Source organism: Cariama cristata, unplaced genomic scaffold (genome assembly GCF_000690535.1).
Source record: "Cariama cristata isolate BGI_N322 unplaced genomic scaffold, ASM69053v1 scaffold10183, whole genome shotgun sequence".
NCBI lineage: Eukaryota > Metazoa > Chordata > Aves > Cariamiformes > Cariamidae > Cariama > Cariama cristata.
This window is the reverse complement of record NW_009607814.1, coordinates 36,993-56,598: the sequence shown is the minus strand read 5'-3', so window position 1 is coordinate 56,598 and position 19,606 is coordinate 36,993. Positions and strand designations below refer to the sequence as shown.

Sequence of the window (19,606 nt, the reverse complement as noted above, 5' to 3'; positions counted from 1 at the left end):
TGTTTCTAGATGAAGGGGTTTGAAGGCAAGCCCAAGTACCTCAAGTACATCGCATAGCAATAAATAAACATTAGTCACAATAATTAAAAAATGAAATCAGTATGAATTCACTTGATAATTGACTGTGGTAAGCAACCTGTTGAATGGAAATATGACTGTGGATGATTGTGATATGTTTTATTTTACATACTCAAGTCTCGTTTTTTCTTTTTTTCAGGGAGAAAGACCTTAATGCAAAGTTTATTATTTCAATGGAAAAAAATAAAACGACAATCACAAATTTAAAGGTGAGTAAACACAATTTTAAAAAGGAAGTCCTAACGGAATAGGTGCCAAAGTAGGACTGGACAAAACAGTGATGCTCTCTGCACTGTGGAGAACAGCCCTTAGTTTTTAAAATACAGTGTTGAAGTAATCCTTTGGGGAAACAGGATTAACTGTTAAACTGTTAACTTGCTGCACCACGGTTTTCTGAAGACCACTCTATAGGCTGTATCTCATAGGTTTTTCTAAGGTTTATCACTCTGGTCATTACTTAGCTGGAAGATAGAAGTCAACAATAGAAGAGAGGTATGTGCCTGGTAGATATTGAACCTTTGCTTCATGTGTAGAAGTAGTATTCTGGAATTCTCATGAAAATGAACTAAAGCCAAAGTACCCATCGCTTGCTGTAATACTTTGATGGTATATTTTAACATTTCTCTCAGCAAGAGAAATCATGCACAGCAAATAGGTTTTTGCAAGATAGTTTCCGATGACAAATACATGAAAGGGAATTTCAGTGTGTAGTTTATTGGGATTGATTCAGGTAGCATTGAAAATTGCTGAAGTATAGTGCTAACTGTCATGTCTTGAGCATGATGATAGCTTTAAGCAGCAGGTATGTAACACCATTTTAATTATGACTCCACATTGAAATGCTGTTCACAGTGCAAAGATCTCTCTGGCTCCTATTAATTTTATTTCTAGAATAATCCCCTATAATAATCTGAATTTCATATACAGGACTGATTTAACTGGATGTAAATATTGTGACAAAAATCTAGTGTGGTGTTAGGAGCAGTAAACTAAAATCCAAATACTTCCAGCTGTGCTATCTTGTAATGTGACTGTTCTTCTTGCTGAAGGGGTATATCTGTAGCTAATTTTTTTGCTGTTGTTGGAATAACAAGCTAACCTATCATTATAAATTTCTAAATGTGTAGATAGTCTTATGTTAAATTTGCATTGGGATTATTTATTGTAAAATGTTTTTAATTACTTCATCAGGATGTATTGTACTAGCTTTTTTTTTTTCCAAAATAGGTACCAGAGGGTAGTACTGGAGACACAGGACGAGAAAGAACTAAGACATTTACCTATGATTTTTCCTATTTCTCAGCAGACAGTAAAAGTCCCAGCTTTGTTTGTCAAGAAATGGTAGGATTTCTGAGTGTTAATAATTGATTTTTTCCTTTTTGTTTTCTTTGGCTTGAAAGCATTCTTTGAAACTTTTTTCCATTGAAAGTGATTCTTGTGTAATTCAGAAATTCCCTAGGTACCTCAATTTCAATTTTGTTTCTTTTTAACTTATCTAACATTAAGTGCTGTGTTTTCTAATACAACAGGCTAAATGCCGCCTTTGTAGTTCTCTTGTCTGATTTGTCTTGTAAAGTCAAGTTAGAAAACTTCTCTGAGCACTAAATTTGGTTTTGAAAAGCTTTTTTGGAAAAAATCACTTTTGAGAAACAAGCATATAATTCACTTAGAAACATTCTTATCTGGTTGAAGTGTGGGGTTTTGTTTGGTTTGTTTTGTTTTTTGTCCAAAAGTCTTGGTACACATTGAAGAAGATTATTCTTTCTCCTCCCTTGATTATTCAGCTTAGGAAAGGACAAAACTGCCTTTCTCCCTGCACATGTGGAACAGAAAATCAAACTTGGAGCTATAGGCGTTATTTGGATGAACAGATAGACCCTCCTTGATGTTGCATTTCATGTGAACATTAAACCTTTTTGCTATTTCACATTCCCAAATGAATTAATTAAGTAAAATTCAAGTGTTTTGTGATTGCTGTCTTCTCTTTTGGTTTTGTGGAACTTGGGATGCTGAGAGTATTTCTTTCCCCTTAAAATAATGTGTTTGCCAAATATACTGTAAACCAGTTGGATAAATACCGTTTTGGTATGTACCTCATCTGTTCTGTAACCCCTAAAATTGGGAATACTGGTATGGCTAATCCTAAAAAGCCTGAGAATTAAAACTAATAATAAGCCACAATAAGTTGAAACCAGTTTTAAATATTTATGACAAAGACAACTTTGCCATTATATATAATGACTATAATTGTTTGATAGGGAATTTATACTTGAAATTTCTATTTAACCATCAGTGTAAGTGGTAGGTCCTCTTTTTTTTCTGAAAGCTTCTTTTTTATTTCACTGAGTTACTAGTATTTGATCATGTCTATTCTTAAACTTTCTGGATTTTTACTTCTTTATGATGTTCTTTTAATAACACAGTTTTTGCTATATCTTCTGAAATATCAAGAAGTATTCATTTATTTGGGTGTTGATATTAGAAATACCTTAATTACTTGAGCACTGTGGCAAATTCAAGCAGTAGTGTATTTGAGCGCAGTGACTGGACCCCTAGTTTCTAGTGGGTGTTTTTAAGCAGGCGGTTCAGGCCATATGGCTTTACTAGAACTTTAGCAAATGCTTGAAGATGAGCATGCAGAGAGTTATTATTTATTTTAATTAAAGCAGCTTTGATCATGCATTTTTCTGCTCCAATTCTAACTGAAGCTTGAGATTTTGGTTGAGGGTCTGCAGATGCAACAAATGATTGCCTTAAGTTTGCTCATACAAATTGATTAGGGTCTCAGTTTAATATTACTTAGTTTCATGAAAGTGCATATAATTTTCAGTGATAACTGATTACCATATTCTCAGTCCTTCCATAGATGAGTACGTCTCCATAAAACAGTATTAATGATGTATCAATGCATATTTGGAGGCTGCAAAACGTGCTATAAAAGTAGTTCTAGAAATTCTTCCTAAGCACTGATTGTGGGCTAGGTTTATGGATATTTAATTCTTGGATCCTTTAGGTAGCTGTTTCTTTACCTGACTTTAGATACTTCTGGGAAGCTATGTTAGACAAGACCTCATTAGAAGGATGTCAGGAAGAGAATCCATTGTGATGTTAGGCTGTTGCTGTTACAATGCAGGTTTTTTCCAGAATCCTAATGTGCTGTGAAATAATGAAGTTAATTCTTGTTAAAACAGCTATTTGTGAAGGAAACTTGACATAATATAAGTGGATATCCAAATTGTATCCTGAGTTGATGTGCAGTTTCCACGTATAAGTGATAAATGAAGTTTTCCTTATTTTAAGTTTTTCGTTGTAGGTGCCATTTTGGCTGTGTTTCCGAGTGGGCCAGGTTGAGGCAATATCAGTATAACTTGTGCATGCCAGGAATGTATAGGGGGAAAAAAAAAAATAATTAAAATACCTACCTAGGGATCGCTGCAGCAGCCTTGAGCAATGATTTTTTTAAAAGCTGTGAGCTTTATGGTTTGTAGTAATAGGATGCGAACAATAAATCCTAAACATGGCTTAGATGTCCATGTTCAATATTCTGCTATTACAGTGTGTCCCACAACCCCAGGCTGCCTCTTCCATCCTTCCTGGCAAGAATGCTAACTTCTCTTGCTCAGCCACAAAAATATTGTTGTCCCTGTGTCAAGTGTTGTTTTAATTACAATGTGTGCAGCACGTTGGAAACAGGAGTTTTCAAACCATGGGAGTGCAATTTCTAAACAAATGCTGCACAAGCTATTGTTTTGCTTGTGTTGCTTATTTCATATTTAATTGGAAGACTTTGTAGTTCAGCTCTTATCAAGTTGCTGCAGAATTTCCAGTTTACTGCACCAGTGGCATAGAAGAAAGGGCGTCTTTCATTCACATTCATCTTGCCATGGATTAAAATTGATCTTGATTGTTGGTAATGCGGTTGTCTAGTGTGCTTTTTTTTGTGATTGTTGTATTTTTCCATTTGAAAGGCAGAAAAATAATAAATGGAAGTCTGTCTAATACTACATGCCCCATTAATATGCCTTGTAGATGCAAAATATGCTTTAGTATTCAAAAATTAGAGTGGGAGCGGCAATTTACCATCAAGCTACTTAGTTTGTATTCCCGGAAGAGAAACAAATACAATTTTGATATTTACGGCCCTTTTGTGACAAACCAGTGTCCCAGCTGTTTGGTTCTGACAAAGTCCAATCCTAACAATGTCTTTTCTTCTAACCTTCTGCATTCAGACAACACGGACTGTAACTGTCCTGTGTACTGCCTCAAATCACTTTGCAAGGTATGCACACCTTTTTAAGTGGGAAAATGCAGTCAAAACAGTAATGCGTAAAGACTTAGTCCAGACAGTGAGGTAAAAACTTGGACATAGAGAAAGGGAAAAGAGAGGAAGAAATAAAGGAGCAGTTACTCAGTGGGGAGAATTCAACTAAGATGCTACTTTTCAAATGACAAGTGAAAGGAAAATTGTGCTTGGGCTGATCTGTATACCCTTCCTCTTTGAGAAGTAGAACTGATTACAGCATTGTAACTCCTTTGCTCAAGGGAAGGCCAAGTTAAGTATTCCAAAGGCATGCTTGGAACTGAGCATTAATGATTAAAGAAGTTACTCAGCACTCCTTCAAGGGAGGAGTAGCACAATTATACTGTGCGTGTGCCATTTGCTATTAATAATAACTTGTACACCTTGGTTAATTTAAACCGCATATACTGTGGACTAGTAGCCAAATTATGTGAAGCATCTATCAGATTGGGTTTTTTTTTTGAAAATAATGTCTGGATTGGGAGAAATGGATTATTATTCCATTGAGAGAAATGCTGCCCCAAGTGTTACTTGTTGCCCAGTGGGCCAGTGGGGGTATGGATGGAAATGAGGGGTAATGATAATGAAAGGTCAGAAATCTGGGAAGGATGCTGGAGCCAGTATTGCAGAGGAAGGTGGTGAAGGCATCTGGTGAGAGCTGAAGTTATTAGGTGACAACAGACTCCCGTATTGTGGGATGTGGAGGAGGGATTGTTACTAGTTTGTAAATGTTGAGGGAAAAAGAGAAGGGGCGAGCAGATGAATGAGGGTCACTTACCATATAGAAAACATGTTTCCGTGTTTGCCAGCCTAAAAAGTATTAGTATGTAAAAGCCAGTTAGGGAGGAAATACGGAGAAAATAATGGGCCATTTTCTTGCACTTGGTTAAAGCAAAAAACCAAACCAAACCAAACAAAACCCTCCAAAAACTCAAACCAAGAAACTGACAGGATCACTGAAACCATTTCCTTTTGAGAAGGGGCTGGATATTTGCAGAACACAGAGAGCTGGCAAAGATACAAGAAGTGAGTACATATTAACAATAAGGAAATGTGAGTGAAGTATCTGAGATTGCTGAAAGAAATTGGAGCTGTAGAAAGAAGGTAGCGTTTCTTGTTCTTCTACATGTCAAGTAGGTCTCTGATGGAGAAAGAAGTAGAAAATATACTGTTGCAGTGCTGTAAATTAAATATGGTAGTAAAATTTACTGTTTCATTTGAAGTACTAATTTCCTGTCTTGTAGTAAATATTACTGGTTGATGCCAATAGCTTATATTGTGGTAGTTTATTGTTTAATATTTGCCGTACTGGACTGATAACAACCTTTTCCCCAAGCTTCTGTTGTCTTAAAAATCTTTCTTTGTTTTTAGGTTTTCAAAAATCTTGGTACGGATGTGCTTAAATCTGCTTTTGAAGGTTATAATGCTTGTGTTTTTGCATATGGACAGACTGGATCTGGGAAGTCCTACACCATGATGGGAAATGCGGTATGTTGTATTTTCATAGAATCATACAATACCAGGTTGGAAGGTCCTCAAGGATCATCTGTTCCAACCTTTCTTGGCAAAAACACAGTCTAGACAAGATGACCCAGCACCCTGTCAAGCTGAACCCTGAAAGTGTCCAGTGTTGGGGAATCCACTACTTCCCTGGGGAGATTATTCCGATGGCTGATTGTTCTCATTGTGAAAAATTGTCCCCTTGTGTCCAATTGGAATCTCCTCAGGAATAACTTGTACACATAATCTCTCGTCTTTTCCATGTGACCCCTTGTAAAAAGGGTCTACATCTTCTTTGTAGCCACTCTTTAAATACTGGAACGTGGTGATAAGGTCTCCCCTAAGCCGCCTTTTCTGAAGGCTGAGCAAACCCAGTTCTCTTAACCTTTCCTCATATGGCAGGCTTCCCAGTCCTTTGATCGTCTCTGTGGCCCTTCTCTGGACCCCCTCCAACCTGTCCACATCTTTTTTTTCTGTAATGGGGACCAAAACTAAACACAGTCAGTATTCCAGGTGTGGCCTGACAAGCAGTGAGTGGAGTGGGATAATGACTACTATCTCTCTGCTGATGATGCACTTGTTGATGCAACCCAGCATCCTGATGGCTTGCTTTGCTGCAGCAGCTCACTGTTCACTCCTATTGAGCTTGGTGTCCACAAGGACGCCCAGGTCCCTTTCCACAGAGCTTCTCCCCCACCAGATAGATCCCAGGCTGTGCTGCACTCCTGGGTTATGTTTTTCTGGGTGCAGGACCTTATGTTTGTCTTCGTTGAACTTCATAAGGTTCTTGTTAGCCCACTCTTCCAGCCTGTCCAGGTCTCCCTGCAGGATGACTCTCCCTTCCTAAGTGTCTGCTTGCCTGCTGAGTTTGGTATCATCGGCAGACTTCATCAGGGTATGCTTGATCCCATCATCCAGATCACTTGTGAAGATACTAAACAGCTTTGGGCCTAATATCGATCCCTGGGTGACCCCACTTAACGACTGGTTGCCAGTTTGAAAAGGAGCCATTTACCAGCACCCTCTAGGTACGGCCCCTCAGTTCCCCACCCACCGCACGGACCACTTGTCTGGACCATAACGCATCAGCTTCTTTTGGAGGAGGCTGTGGGAAACTGTATCGAAAGCCTTGGAGAAATACAGGTAGACAATGTCCACCGCTCACCCCACAGCAACCGAGCAGGTGTTTTTATTTTATTCTGTAGCAGTGCATTGAAATTATGCTATTGCAAGAGCGTATTTTTATGGAATTACTATTACTGATCCTGTCTGTGTGCTACTGACCCCCCATGTATCATGCCTTCTAGTAGTAATCAGAGGTTTTAGAAACTGTTTCTTTTGTAGGTAGAAATTTACAGTCAGAAGAAATGTCTTTAAGTGATGTTCTGTTACACTGGACAAAAAGCAATAATTTTTGTTCAGTAACAAAACCAAAAATTTCAAATGTTACCACTGATTTTCTCTTCCCAATTCGAGACAAAAGAGGAAGATCCTGGTTTTGAGAACGAGTGATCGACTCTTTCTGAAGAGATCTGGTTTTTAGACCTCTTTTGAAGAGTCAGAAGATTAAAATAGGTCCTTGACTCCAGTTTAGAGAAGGCTATCAAGTGAGGAGTAGAAACTGGGGATGGGAGTAGCTAAATCTAAGTTTCAGCAAACCATTATGAAATGATACAGTAAGTTTAATGATTAAGCCCTGTTGAGCACAGCAGTGAAGAATCTGGAAGAGGAAAGTGCAATAGGAGGAGTGTTTGGCAGTTTGTGAGTAAAGGATAGGAGTAGTTTCTTGCAGTTGCCTCCATGACTGTCCAAGGACAGAAAGACCCCACTAAACTGTTGGGAGTGGAGCAGTTTAAAAGGGCCGACTGATGTTTACCAAGCAGCCTCTATAGGTTTCATTCGTTTAATCCTTGGGGGGAAAAAAACCCATCATACCTTCTCCAGCAGAAGTGAAAAGGGGAATATTGCTGCTTGTCCTTCCCTAGATAGATCACTCTCTTGAAATGTAGTGAGATTGGCCACTTTGCACCTCTTTTAGTTTAGGAGAGTAAATTAGCTGTAAATCTTTTTCTTTCAGTTGTCATAGAATAAGTAGCTTTATATTTAACTTCAATATGGTAAGCAGAATAGGCTTTTGTAACCAGAAAAAAATCTTATGACCTAGATGCGGATTTCTGTTTCAGAAATTTATAAAAGTGACATTTTTATGAGACTGCCTCACTATATGTAATGACCGTAATCATCAAGACATTTTGCAAATGAATAGGTGCTGAGGTTTGTTTGACACTATTCAATAATAAAGGTCTAATCTTCTTGCCATGATACATAAATACTTTAATCTGACTTTGTACAGAGCATGTATAAAATATACTCAGGCGCCAAGTTAAAGGCTTGAAAATTGATGGCCCTGTCAGAGACACTACAGTGCTATAAGAAAACTTGAATTGGAAATAAATTTTCTCTTTTCCCTATTTCCCCTTAAAAAGTATGAATTCTGTTCTCATTTTGCTTTCAATATTTGCTGTTCTTGGCTCTGGAAGGCTTCTTCTGCAATATTGTGTGCCGCAATAATTTCAAGAAATATGTGGACCACTTAGAATAAGTCTTGAGCAGAGATAGTGAAATGATTGGAGATCTATAAAATATGATCTGTCAGGAAAGTCAGGCTTGTGTATGCAGAGATGACTGTGGAGGAACAAAAGTCTTCAAAGATGTGAAAGGCTGCTGTGGAAAGGAAGGGAATAATTTGTTCCCCATTTCCAAGGTAGATGGATAAGAAACTACATTTAAATTGCAATAAGGAGTTTTCTGGTTAGGTAGCACAGAAGGAAAACAGGCTTTTAATGAGAAGATTCACCCCTGGAGTGAACTACCTGTTTTGGTTCTACACATTTCCAAGACTGGAAACTGTATGCCAGAAAAAAAACTGTCAAAGATGGAGTTGATCTTGCCCTGGAGCTTTAGAAGATGAAAAGGGAGAAAATGTGTAAATGTAATTTCTAATAAAGACGTGTACATTCTCCAAGATGTACATTTTACTGATAAAATATGCTGGGAACTATGTAATCTTCCTTTCTCATCACTATATTGCTATGGTTGAGGTTACTCAATTAGAGCTAATATTTCCTATTTTAAGACTCTCTTTGCAGTTGCTAAATTGTGTCAGACACTCATGACTTGCTTAAAACTTTGTGATGGATCTTTCATGTTTTTTCCTTAAGCTTTAATTAAAACTATTCAGGTGCTTCCAAGCATGAGATGAAAGAAAAGTCTTCCTGTGTTTGAAAAAAAAATAAAATGTGTGCAGGAATTTCCAACACCGAACCCTGAAACTTTGTCTGGAGGTAGAGATTGATACATATTTAGAAAGGCTGCTTCTCTGTTAACAAAGGCAACTGTCTCAAAAACAGTCTGATTAAGCTACAAGTTTCTCCCTTTATCTAGGGGTTATTTTTTTTTTTTTTAATCAAGGTGCAGTCAAGTGAAGGGGTAGGTATGATAGGAGGAGAGAATATGTTATTACTTCAAAGAGCAAAGCCTGGTTTGTGAAGGATGGAGAGGCTCTCATTAAGAGGAGGAAGAAGCTGGAAAAGGGCAAACTGGAGGGCTAGAGTATGATTTTAAAAAAAAAGGAAAAGAAACTGAATGATGAATTGTATCCAGGCAAAGGAAAGAGGAATGTCCCCTAGATGTCCCCTAGAAGAAGATTGCTGGGACAGAGAATGCAGGGAGAAGCTGAAGAACGAGGACAGAGAGGACCAGTGTGGGAGCAGACTGGAGTGAGCTTGGGCAAAAAGGGTCAGATTTTGTGTGGGGGTCTGAATAGAAGAGAAATCTTTGCCCGTGGAGCACTTGCCCTGCCAGAGTCTGGTGCAGGGGAGTCCATTGTGTTTGTGTTTTCCTGCTGCCAGGTATCTGTAGAATCCCACCAGGCAAACTCTTGAGGGCCTGGAGTGCCCGGGCTATGCTTACGTTGGATGTTTGGTCTGGTTTGTCGTAATTTGCCTCCTGCTTAATTACAGGACCCCTAACTCTAAGCAAGAATATTTGTTGCCTCAGCGGTGCATAGAATTAGAATTAGTCCATCGCATCAAATCTCTCGCGTGTTTTTAGACTGGAGGCAAATTGTAGCTGACAGACTGTTTTGTAAGCTACTTCTAAGTTTGCAGCCCTGAGCCCAAAGCTCATCTGTATGTATATGTCCTCTTCCTTTATTCCTGGGAGCCACCTTCACTCATTTCGGCTCCAAAGGAGTGTGTGTTAGAGGCTGTCTTCCTGAAGTGGTGGGGAGGAGATGTGCTCGGCAGGTAGTTGGGCATCTGCCTAATCAGACTCGGTGGGAATGGGGCAACTGGGAGCAAGCAGCCCCTTGCCAGCTGAGCCCAGAGCTGCATGGCACTCTCCTGCTCCTCTCTGCTGCTGCGGAAAACCCTGGCTTTGACTTACTGCTTCGCTGCTTGGCTGGAAAGGAGTCTCCCTGGAGCAATGGGAAGAGGAGAGCAGCATGCTAATTCTCTGGGTAGCTCAGTGGTGTTAGCTGCTGCCTCGCTGTCTGACACGTGTTTGACATCACTGGTGGAGCACTGGGATGAGGCTCAGTTCTCAAGTGCTAGCTTAACCGAGAAGATGACATCCTGCTGCTGCCGGGTGCTGCGTTAGCTGAAGTGGCAAGGACCCTGTAATGGATAGTTGCAGCCCTGCTAGTAAACCGCACGGTCTGCAGGGATCTGTGAGATGGAATGTGTTTTTTTCAGCTTGCTTTATTAAACCCACTGAGCACTTTATGCATAAAAACTCTCTAACTGCAGAGTCGAGCATTCAGAAGTTAAATATCAAATTTAATTTGGCTGCATTGTGGGACACAGTGAATGTAGTTTTAATTTCGTTAATTGCGTGCTGATTTATCCAGAGGACCTGCTGCATCTTTCAAGATGGGGAGGACTGTGAGCTGGGGCTTGGGGGCTTGAATGAGAATGGCTCACGAATGCATGTGTAGGACTCTTGTCCCATCCTCTGCAGATGTTGCCAAGTCCATAGTGAAATGAGACAGAAGAAGTTAGAAAAGATGATGTTGAGATAAGGCAGTTCATATGTTGCTCTGAGGAGCCGGTTTCTGCCTTAAGCAGTTGGGGTTATTTGAACTAAATGAGAGGGGCAAAATATATCCCAATAGCAAAGAATTGGAGCTAGTATATACGTTCCAATGCACACGTGAGGATTAAAGTGACTGCAGTTAAATAAAGGGCAAGAGAGTATTTGCTGAGAAGTTTTGACACCCCCCCGCTTTCTGGATGTTGGAACTCTCAACTAGTGATCTTTGATTTCTTTTTCAAAATATATTATACATACATATTTAGCCTTGAAAGTAAGAATTGTTGTTATTGCAGGGTGATGCGGGTTTAATACCTCGAATTTGTGAAGGATTATTCAGCAAAATAAGTGAAAAAACGAAGCGGAATGAGGCATCCTTTCGAACGGAAGTCAGGTGGGTCTTGGCATCTTAATAGGTTGCTGGTTATCAAACTTGTTTCAGTTACAACTACCCTGTTTCACTTTATCACTGACAAAAGTGTGTGTTTTTCAAATAACTTTCCGTGCTTGGCCTCAGTTCTATAATTGATTTTTGTTGGCAGTTATAGGCAAAATGTGCAGTACTTTGAACTTCAACAGCAGTGCATTTTGCTTTATTTAAATGGTAGTGAAAATTCTTTTGCTACTGGACAGCATCTTCCTTATTTTTACCCTTTATTTCAGCCTGACATTAGGAGATCTTGATCTTGCTAATGTCTGCTTCCTTTCTACTTGCTTCTTGCTTTTTTGATTTTTTTTCCTTATGATACAAGTATGTTGTAGTCATTACTATCTTAAGCCAACTTTGGATCCATTTGCTTCTCCAGGCATCTTGCATTCAAACACAGTGTTAACATGGCTTTTCCTTTTTTTAAAGACTCTTGAATCAGTCAGTGTTTTTTCTAATCTTTTTCTTTCAGTTACCTGGAAATTTATAATGAACGTGTGAGAGATCTTCTCAGACGGAAGTCATCGAAAACTAATAATTTACGAATACGAGAACATCCGAAAGAGGGGCCATATGTTGAGGGTAAAAACACTTTCACTGTTTTGTGCTGGATATTTTATTACCTTTATATATTCTAAAATGTCATGTCTAATTGCATAGGGCAGTTTTATCTTTTAAAATATAAATGAGGATGGATACAGTGCTTTCCTTTTGTATAGAAGTATTAAAGGAGAATAGCCTCTCATTTTGTATCCCCACTTGCTTTCCCAATTTTAAGATTATTATACGTAAACAGTTTTTATCTCTAAATTTATAACACATTTTTAAATAATGTTAAGAGATGCAATTGGTTTTAAGAATTTGTTGACTATAATTTATAAATCTTTAATGTTTAGATGGAAATAACCTATTAGGATCTAATTGTCTTAATCTGTCCTCTGCCAGGGAAGGCTCATGTCTCTTGAGAGATTATCCTTATGTTATTGCACCAAATACTTTAGTAAGATTGCATATTTTTTTTTCTTAATTTACTGTAAATGTGTAAGTTCTTCATTGTTCACATGAGGCCTCATTCCTTTCCTTAAGTGATAAACAAGCGTGACAATGAACACTAATTGCAGCAATACTTTGAAGTAGTGAGGGTAATTTGAATCTCTTTGTATAGAAAATCAAGTGCATGTATAAGCGTACAGTAACACTCTGTTTTTCTTTAGATTTGTCTAAACATTTAGTGCAAAATTATGCTGATGTAGAGGAACTTATGGACGCAGGAAATATAAATAGAACGACGGCTGCAACAGGAATGAATGATGTCAGTAGCAGGTCGCACGCCATTTTCACGATTAACTTCACTCAGGTAACAAAACCAAACCTACTGTCTTAATGTGTGTTTACATTCAATAATTCGTATGATAATTAAAAAATGAGGTTGTCAAATAAGCAAGTATGGGTAGATAATGACTATGTTGTTGTCTTGTGATGGGGAAAGTTAAAAGTGTGAAAATACTGTTTTGAGAATTATGTTTAGCAGTGATTATAATATTTAAAATTTACAGTGTAATGTGATTACTTAAAATGATATTTAATAGATTTTGAGGAGATAATTATTGGGAGCCGAGGCTGAATGACAGTGCCTGGTGCTGGCGTGTTTCGTGATGCTGCTGTGACAGGAGTGGGTGAGGAGCGTGTTGTGTGAGACTTCAGCTGGAGCTGAACGTGGGCTACCTTTTATGCTCTGATGTTATCGAAGGTTTATGAAAAAAACCTGTCTTATGGCCCAAATCATAGAGTGTAGAAATGTTTTCTGCGTGTTTTTTTGCCGACTCTTCATCTGCTACCATTGGAAACCTATTTATATTCCTTGATTTACTGATGGAATAATTGAGAGATTTAACACGTTCTCTCAGAGCACGGTGATCTTTTTGTTTATATGTAGTAAAGTCCTTTTCTAATGACTCCTGCTCTTCATCATTGTTTTTGGGGGGCTTTTTAGACAGTCCACGGATAACCTGCTAGATGAAGAGAAGGTAGCGTAGACGTGGTTCACTCTCGTGACAAATCTTTGCATGTATCCCCCCAAAACCACGCACATACACATACACGCACACAAAATCCCATGCGCCAACTGTTCAGTAATGATGAATTGCTCATTGCAAAACTTTCAGAAGAGGATGAGAGGCAGGCAGCCAAAAGTTTTGTTCTTCTCTTGTACTGTAAAAGTAGGAGGAAGCTTGAAACAGGGTAGTCTGAGTTGATTTATATGAATTAAGATAAAAATGGGAGGAAGCCTCGTCTAAAATCATAAAATAAAATTGCAATTGCTATTTACTTGAACTTGGAGGCAGGGGGAGAAATTCAGTGTAAATGTGTCTGTGTATGCTATAACTTGTGAAAGCTGAATGTAATGTAAATGTTGAAAGCTTAATAAAATGAATGCAGCACATGTTCACTGTGCATCATGTAAATACCTTTTCACAGTTGTCAGTGCACGTCCGTAAGTGGCTGTAATGTAAATGTTGAAAGCTTAATAAAATGAATGCAGCACATGTTCACTGTGCATCATGTAAATACGGACATGCACTGACAACTGTGAAAAGGTAAGTGGCTTGAAAGTTGCAAATATTACAATTTAAAGAAGTAACTACCTGCATAGGAGTTATACAGCAATTCATGGTCAAATGCCTTTCTGTGGCAGCTCTAATACAGCTGTCTTCTGCAGCTCTGCTATTGTGAACAAGTTAAATTCAATCATGACACGAAAAAACCCACTAAGTTGGATTCAGTAAAATTTCAGAATTTTGTAGCTTAACGTACTTTTCTTTGGTGTGTGTTTCTTTTTTTTTTCTATAGGCTAAATTTGATTCTGAAATGCCTTGTGAAACTGTTAGCAAGATTCATTTGGTAGATCTTGCTGGAAGTGAGAGAGCAGATGCCACCGGTGCCACAGGGGTTAGATTAAAGGAAGGAGGGAATATTAACAAATCTCTAGTTACTCTGGGAAATGTAATTTCTGCCTTAGGTAAGTCTCTGTTTTATGTGCTTGTCTGTTTTGGGTTTTCTTTAGTCATTAAATACCTTTCTGTTTGTTTACTTACACTTCTGTTCATTTTTACTTACACAAATAGTGGCCTAATGCATACTGTTTTTGAAAATGAATGAAAATAGATGATTGCTATTTTTTTTCTTTCTACCTCCACATCACAGCTGATTTATCTCAGGATGCAACAAACCCTCTTTCAAAGAAGAAACAAGTATTTGTGCCTTACAGGGATTCTGTGTTGACTTGGCTGTTAAAAGATAGCCTAGGAGGAAACTCTAAAACTATAATGATTGCCAGTAAGTGTTTTTAAATTACTTTTTTGCATCTTGAACAGTTCATGCCTAATAGGAGTGGCTGTAAATATTTAGATTCCAAATGCTTTGTTAAGGGAGAATGTTGTTTACACGCATTAATGATTTCTTTCTTTCTCAGCTTTTTTAGTAACACTCTGCCTTTACCTACACTCTGCAGAACATCTCTTCCAGCAGTAGAACTATGTAGGGCCTCATTGAGTAGATGGGGACAGTCTCGTGGTTCAGTAATGTCACAAACAACAGCAGGTGTGCCTCTCGAATTTGAGAGCTTTGGTTTCATCTGCAGATTATCTATTTGGGTGCGTGTATCACTGGCTGAGTGTTTGTTCACAAATGTAACAAGGCATCCAGATTGTGTATATACAGTCGTTAGACGTTTGTTTGTGTAAGGAAGGGTCATACAAATGTATGTGCCTAATTGCTTGCATTTGCTCTGACACCTACCTCATTACTGTGTTTCTTTGACATATGCACAGCGTAATGATTAGCTAATCTGACTGGTTAAACTTCATGTAATATTTCCCGTTTATTCTTGAGGTTCATTTGTATTCCAGACAGCTTTGTTACTCACAACGTTCAAACCTAGACCTAGACTTCTCTGTCCTTACCCCTCTCCTCCCCACATTGCAGACTTCGATCCCCAGTAAAAGAAAAAAAATTCCAGCTTTGTGCATCTAGTCCATACTGATGTGTATATCAGTTTGCTTTTCTAAAACTGGGGTTTCTGTTGTAGCAGAAACAACCTGGTATCTTTTGTTGTTCAGTGGGTAAGACTGTCATTTTTATTTCACCTACTTTTTGAATGCAGACAGCATCTTAACTTTTTGTCTGAATTTAATTATTTGTGATCAGTCATCTTGCAAACTTCTCTTATGGCTTCCTTTTTACCTGTAGGAAGCTCTGTAAGGATCACTTGGTTTAAAAACCTTCCTATGGCATATGTATTGCAGCTTTTTCAACAAATTGGAATGGGAATTCCATTCCCAAAAAACCCAAGCGAAGCCGGGAGGTTGTTTAAAGGAAGCGGAGGATTTTAGATGTTGCAGACAGAAGGTGTGAAGAGAAGAGTAGCTCTGAAATTCCCCTCTCTCTCTCCTGCTCTAATGAAATGCAGTCTAACTGATGCAGTCCTCTCTTGGGAATGGTGGGAGAGCAGAATCGAGGGAATAAAACGCGTTGGATCAAATTCTGGTTCTTCAATCGCTTTGTTACAGTCAAATTGTCTGGATAGCATTTCTTTTGTTGCATGATTTTGGGGATGTTTTGGAATCCATGCCACTTTTTTCTTCAAGCTAATCGTAGTAGTACCAAAAGAGCATATTGGACCAAACACTGCTTTGTTTTTCTGGATGTTTAAGTAACACTGTGCTGGCATCTTTCTTCCTGATGCTTTCTTTCAGTTACATGGTTGAGTAACTTGTGGTGGTGTGGGGTTTTTTGGTTTGTGTGGGTTTGGTTTTTTTTGTTTGTTTGTTTGTTTTTTGACAGAGGGATGGGAAGGGAAGTTTTAGAAACACGGTGAGCTTTCAGTGCCCATACTGATGATTACAGTGCCCAGCTGCTTTTTCAGCTACTTCCTCATCTATTAACAATGCCTGATGGTTGATCTTGTCTCCAACAGTCACTCTACTGGCAATATGGCTGAATTGCTTAACAGAGCCTGACAAGCTGTCCAGATATGTTTGGCCTGCCTTTTCTGTAACTTAACACAAAAAAAAAAGCAGGAAGATAATCTCAAACTGTACGAAAGGCTCTTATAAAAATACGTCCAATTCTGATTTGTCATATTTCTATAACGTATTGTAACATTCTTCCAGAAAGAGAATAATTGAATAATGGAGAGGAGACAGTAGATAGAGTAGGGAAGTGATACTGTGAGCTAGGGCAAGTATAGTCTGTTGCCAAGTGCATCTCCCCTGATTCAGGGAGTCTCTACCACAGAAAGAATACTTACTACTGTTGAGAGAATGAGGAAGGGTAGAATATTTTGGTTGGTTGATTAATTTTTCAGGTGTCTTCATTGACTGCTTCTCTGGGTCTCTTGTTCAGTTTGATTATTAAGATTTCCGGTCCCTCATAATTTCTGCATGGTGTTCTCTTCTGTGTTTTTGCTCATCTATTTGGATGCAGTAATTATCTTTTTCATCAGGAAGATCTTGTATATTGTTAGGAAAATTAAGTGAAGGATAGCATTAGCGCTTTCACTTAAACTCTACTGTTTTTCCTGGTTAAATTGCCTGTAAAAGTAATACCGGTTTCTCTTGATGGATCAGATAGGTAACAGTTCTGTGTGCTGCCAGATGCCTGCAGCTCAACAGAACAGCGAGGTTTGTAAATTATAGAAGCGCTTCCCTGGTTTAGGTTTTCATGTCTGCTTTTTGTTTGAATGCTGAATTCACTTCAAAACTTGGACTGAACCTACTGTGGTTTTACCTGAAATGACTTTTGCATTCAGTGATTAATTGATAGTTACAAAGTAGTCACTATTTTTTCCCACTGTTCTTGTAAAAAATTTGCAAGAAAGCCTGTAGAGTATCCATACAGGACATTTATGCTTACCAGAGAAATGTAAATGTTAAGTAGATTGACAGCAAGTTTCCTTTACAAAGCTTGATTGTTGGACCCGATTATTCTAATACACTGTTCTAATGCAGTGTTTACTTAAGCCAAGTTCTAGTCACATGAAAGCAGTGGAGCTAGGTGAAGAATTGGAGCAAATTGTAGCCATACTTGGTGAATCATATATTTCTGTCTCTTCATCCACATTAAGTCTATCTGACTTTTAAAATATGAACTAACTTTACTAAATGAAACATATGGTGCTGGATAAACTGTTTCTGATTTCATCTCCGTAGCTATTTCACCTGCTGATGTCAATTATGGAGAAACTTTAAGTACACTTCGCTATGCAAATAGAGCCAAAAACATCATCAACAAGCCTACTATTAATGAGGATCCTAACGTCAAACTGATCCGTGAGCTGAGAGCTGAAATAGCCCGATTAAAAGCCCTGCTTGCTCAAGGGAATCAGGTTAGCTTTACTTGAAATTTATGTGTAATTTTCCTTGAGTTATAACATCTATTTCTAGAATGTAATGAGATAATTACCTTTCATTATATTGATTTGAGTAAACAAGCTCTATGAGGCTATGAATGAATATTATTTTCCTGATTGAATCAGTTTCCATATGGGCAGCAGATTACCTCTTTTAACATAAGGGGGGAAAAATTGTCATCTCAAAGCTTTTAGCTTTCTCTTAATATAATCAGAGCTTGATTGCAGTGTGCTGTGAAACGGGTAGTCATCACAGCATAAGGAGACTGAGCAGGAACGTATTTTCTGGGTCTAGGCAGGTGGACTGAAGGGTGCTTTATCTAGTATCTTAAAAGAAGTAGAAGGTATGAAGTATTAAAGATGTGTAAAAATAAAAATGTAGTTGTACGAACAGGTTTGAACAATATATTTTATTTATGTTTGGCTGCACAGTACATTACAAAGCATATAACGTGCTGAGTGTTTAAAAGTATTTTCAGTGGTGGTGTAAGAATAGTGCAAAAGGGAAGTATAGCATGACACTTGTTCTCTTCCTTGTTCTTCTGTCAGGATTAGCCACTATAAACATTTGCTGCAGAAGCTTAGTTAGGCTTAATTTCTTCTCTGTTTCCAGGATGGTGAAACCAAGCTGACAATAAGGAATGTGCAATTGGCTCAGGCCAGTCCTCTGTTCTAAATAGTGTCACTTGGGACTGCTAGATTTCGTATTTGAGCAAATACAATTACAGGAAGTATCTGAATGATACTTCAGATTTATTTCTAGAACTGTCTAATTTTATTTTAGATGGGCTGTGCAATGTGAAATGTCAGTTCAGCATAGACTTTTTTTAATTGAAGGTTAGTGCTTCAGCTAGACTTCATGCTATAAAACATTTGCTGAAAAAGGGGATGAGACCACAGTTGGAATCAGTAATAGGTATTGTAGGTGACTGAAGCAGAGCGCTCTACTTACAAACAATTAGAAAATGCTTTATGGCGTTGAACTACTGTATTATTCTTGTGTTTCTCCCATATTCTTTAGGAGGGGGAAATTAATTTATTTCTGAAGTACGATTTGATTTAGAGTTAGCAAAGTAAGTGTAACTTGGACCCCTTTGAAGATCTAATGCTTTGACCTAGTTCCAAGCTATGAAACAGTAGATATCACAAAATAAATCTGGTTCAGTTGTAGGATGTGATAGATGGCTGTGTGGGAGACAATAGAGAACTTGCTTGAGTTAATTGAATTTGTGACGGTTGGTAAAACAGCAGGTGGTGTTATGTATGCACAGTAGAATATAAATCTCTGTATAATTTCTTTTGTGGTTTTCCTTTATATTCCCAGAATACTGTATTGCAAATGCTTCTGTAGATCACTGAAGATATGGTTTCCCAAAATATAGTGCTGGATTCAGTGTAGAAAGTCACATAACAATGGGTATTACTTGTGTGTTTGCGTGTTGTGTAGTAGTTTTCCTTTTCTAAGGCCGGTTACCTTAATATATATTGCTTAGCTTTAATAAATATATATATGTATTATAGCAAAATGGTTAACTATTGATGCATAATAAATGTTCATGTTTAACAGAAGTATAAAGATAGATGTATCAGTAATTACCCATTATAAACTTATGTCCAGTTTCAGTGTCTGCATGTGTGTGACCATGTATATATAGTGAATGAAAATAGCACACTCAAACCAATGATTTGTTTTTGAAATATCTACTTTGATGTGATTTTGATTACTCTGTTTACAGTGTGTCAAGGTAAAATGGTGTGTATTGGCGTTTAGAATACTTAATTCTATATAATCAGAAAAGTT

The 19,606-nt window shown here is 38.0% G+C and overlaps 1 protein-coding gene across 1 annotated transcript in view; it reads left to right on the top strand.

Annotated features, from left to right (window-relative positions):
• Nucleotides 1-227: 227 nt before the first annotated feature.
• Nucleotides 228-19,606, top strand: part of LOC104159073 (kinesin-like protein KIF16B) — a gene marked incomplete at its 3' end in the record, with an annotated part of 53,118 nt that continues 33,739 nt past the window's right edge. Inside the window, exons 1-9 of the mRNA XM_009696885.1 lie at nucleotides 228-287; nucleotides 1,306-1,419; nucleotides 5,750-5,866; nucleotides 11,266-11,363; nucleotides 11,869-11,978; nucleotides 12,611-12,753; nucleotides 14,247-14,415; nucleotides 14,601-14,732; nucleotides 17,606-17,781. Coding sequence (XP_009695187.1) covers nucleotides 252-287; nucleotides 1,306-1,419; nucleotides 5,750-5,866; nucleotides 11,266-11,363; nucleotides 11,869-11,978; nucleotides 12,611-12,753; nucleotides 14,247-14,415; nucleotides 14,601-14,732; nucleotides 17,606-17,781 — 1,095 coding nt within the window. The remainder of the gene's footprint in view (nucleotides 288-1,305; nucleotides 1,420-5,749; nucleotides 5,867-11,265; nucleotides 11,364-11,868; nucleotides 11,979-12,610; nucleotides 12,754-14,246; nucleotides 14,416-14,600; nucleotides 14,733-17,605; nucleotides 17,782-19,606) is intronic.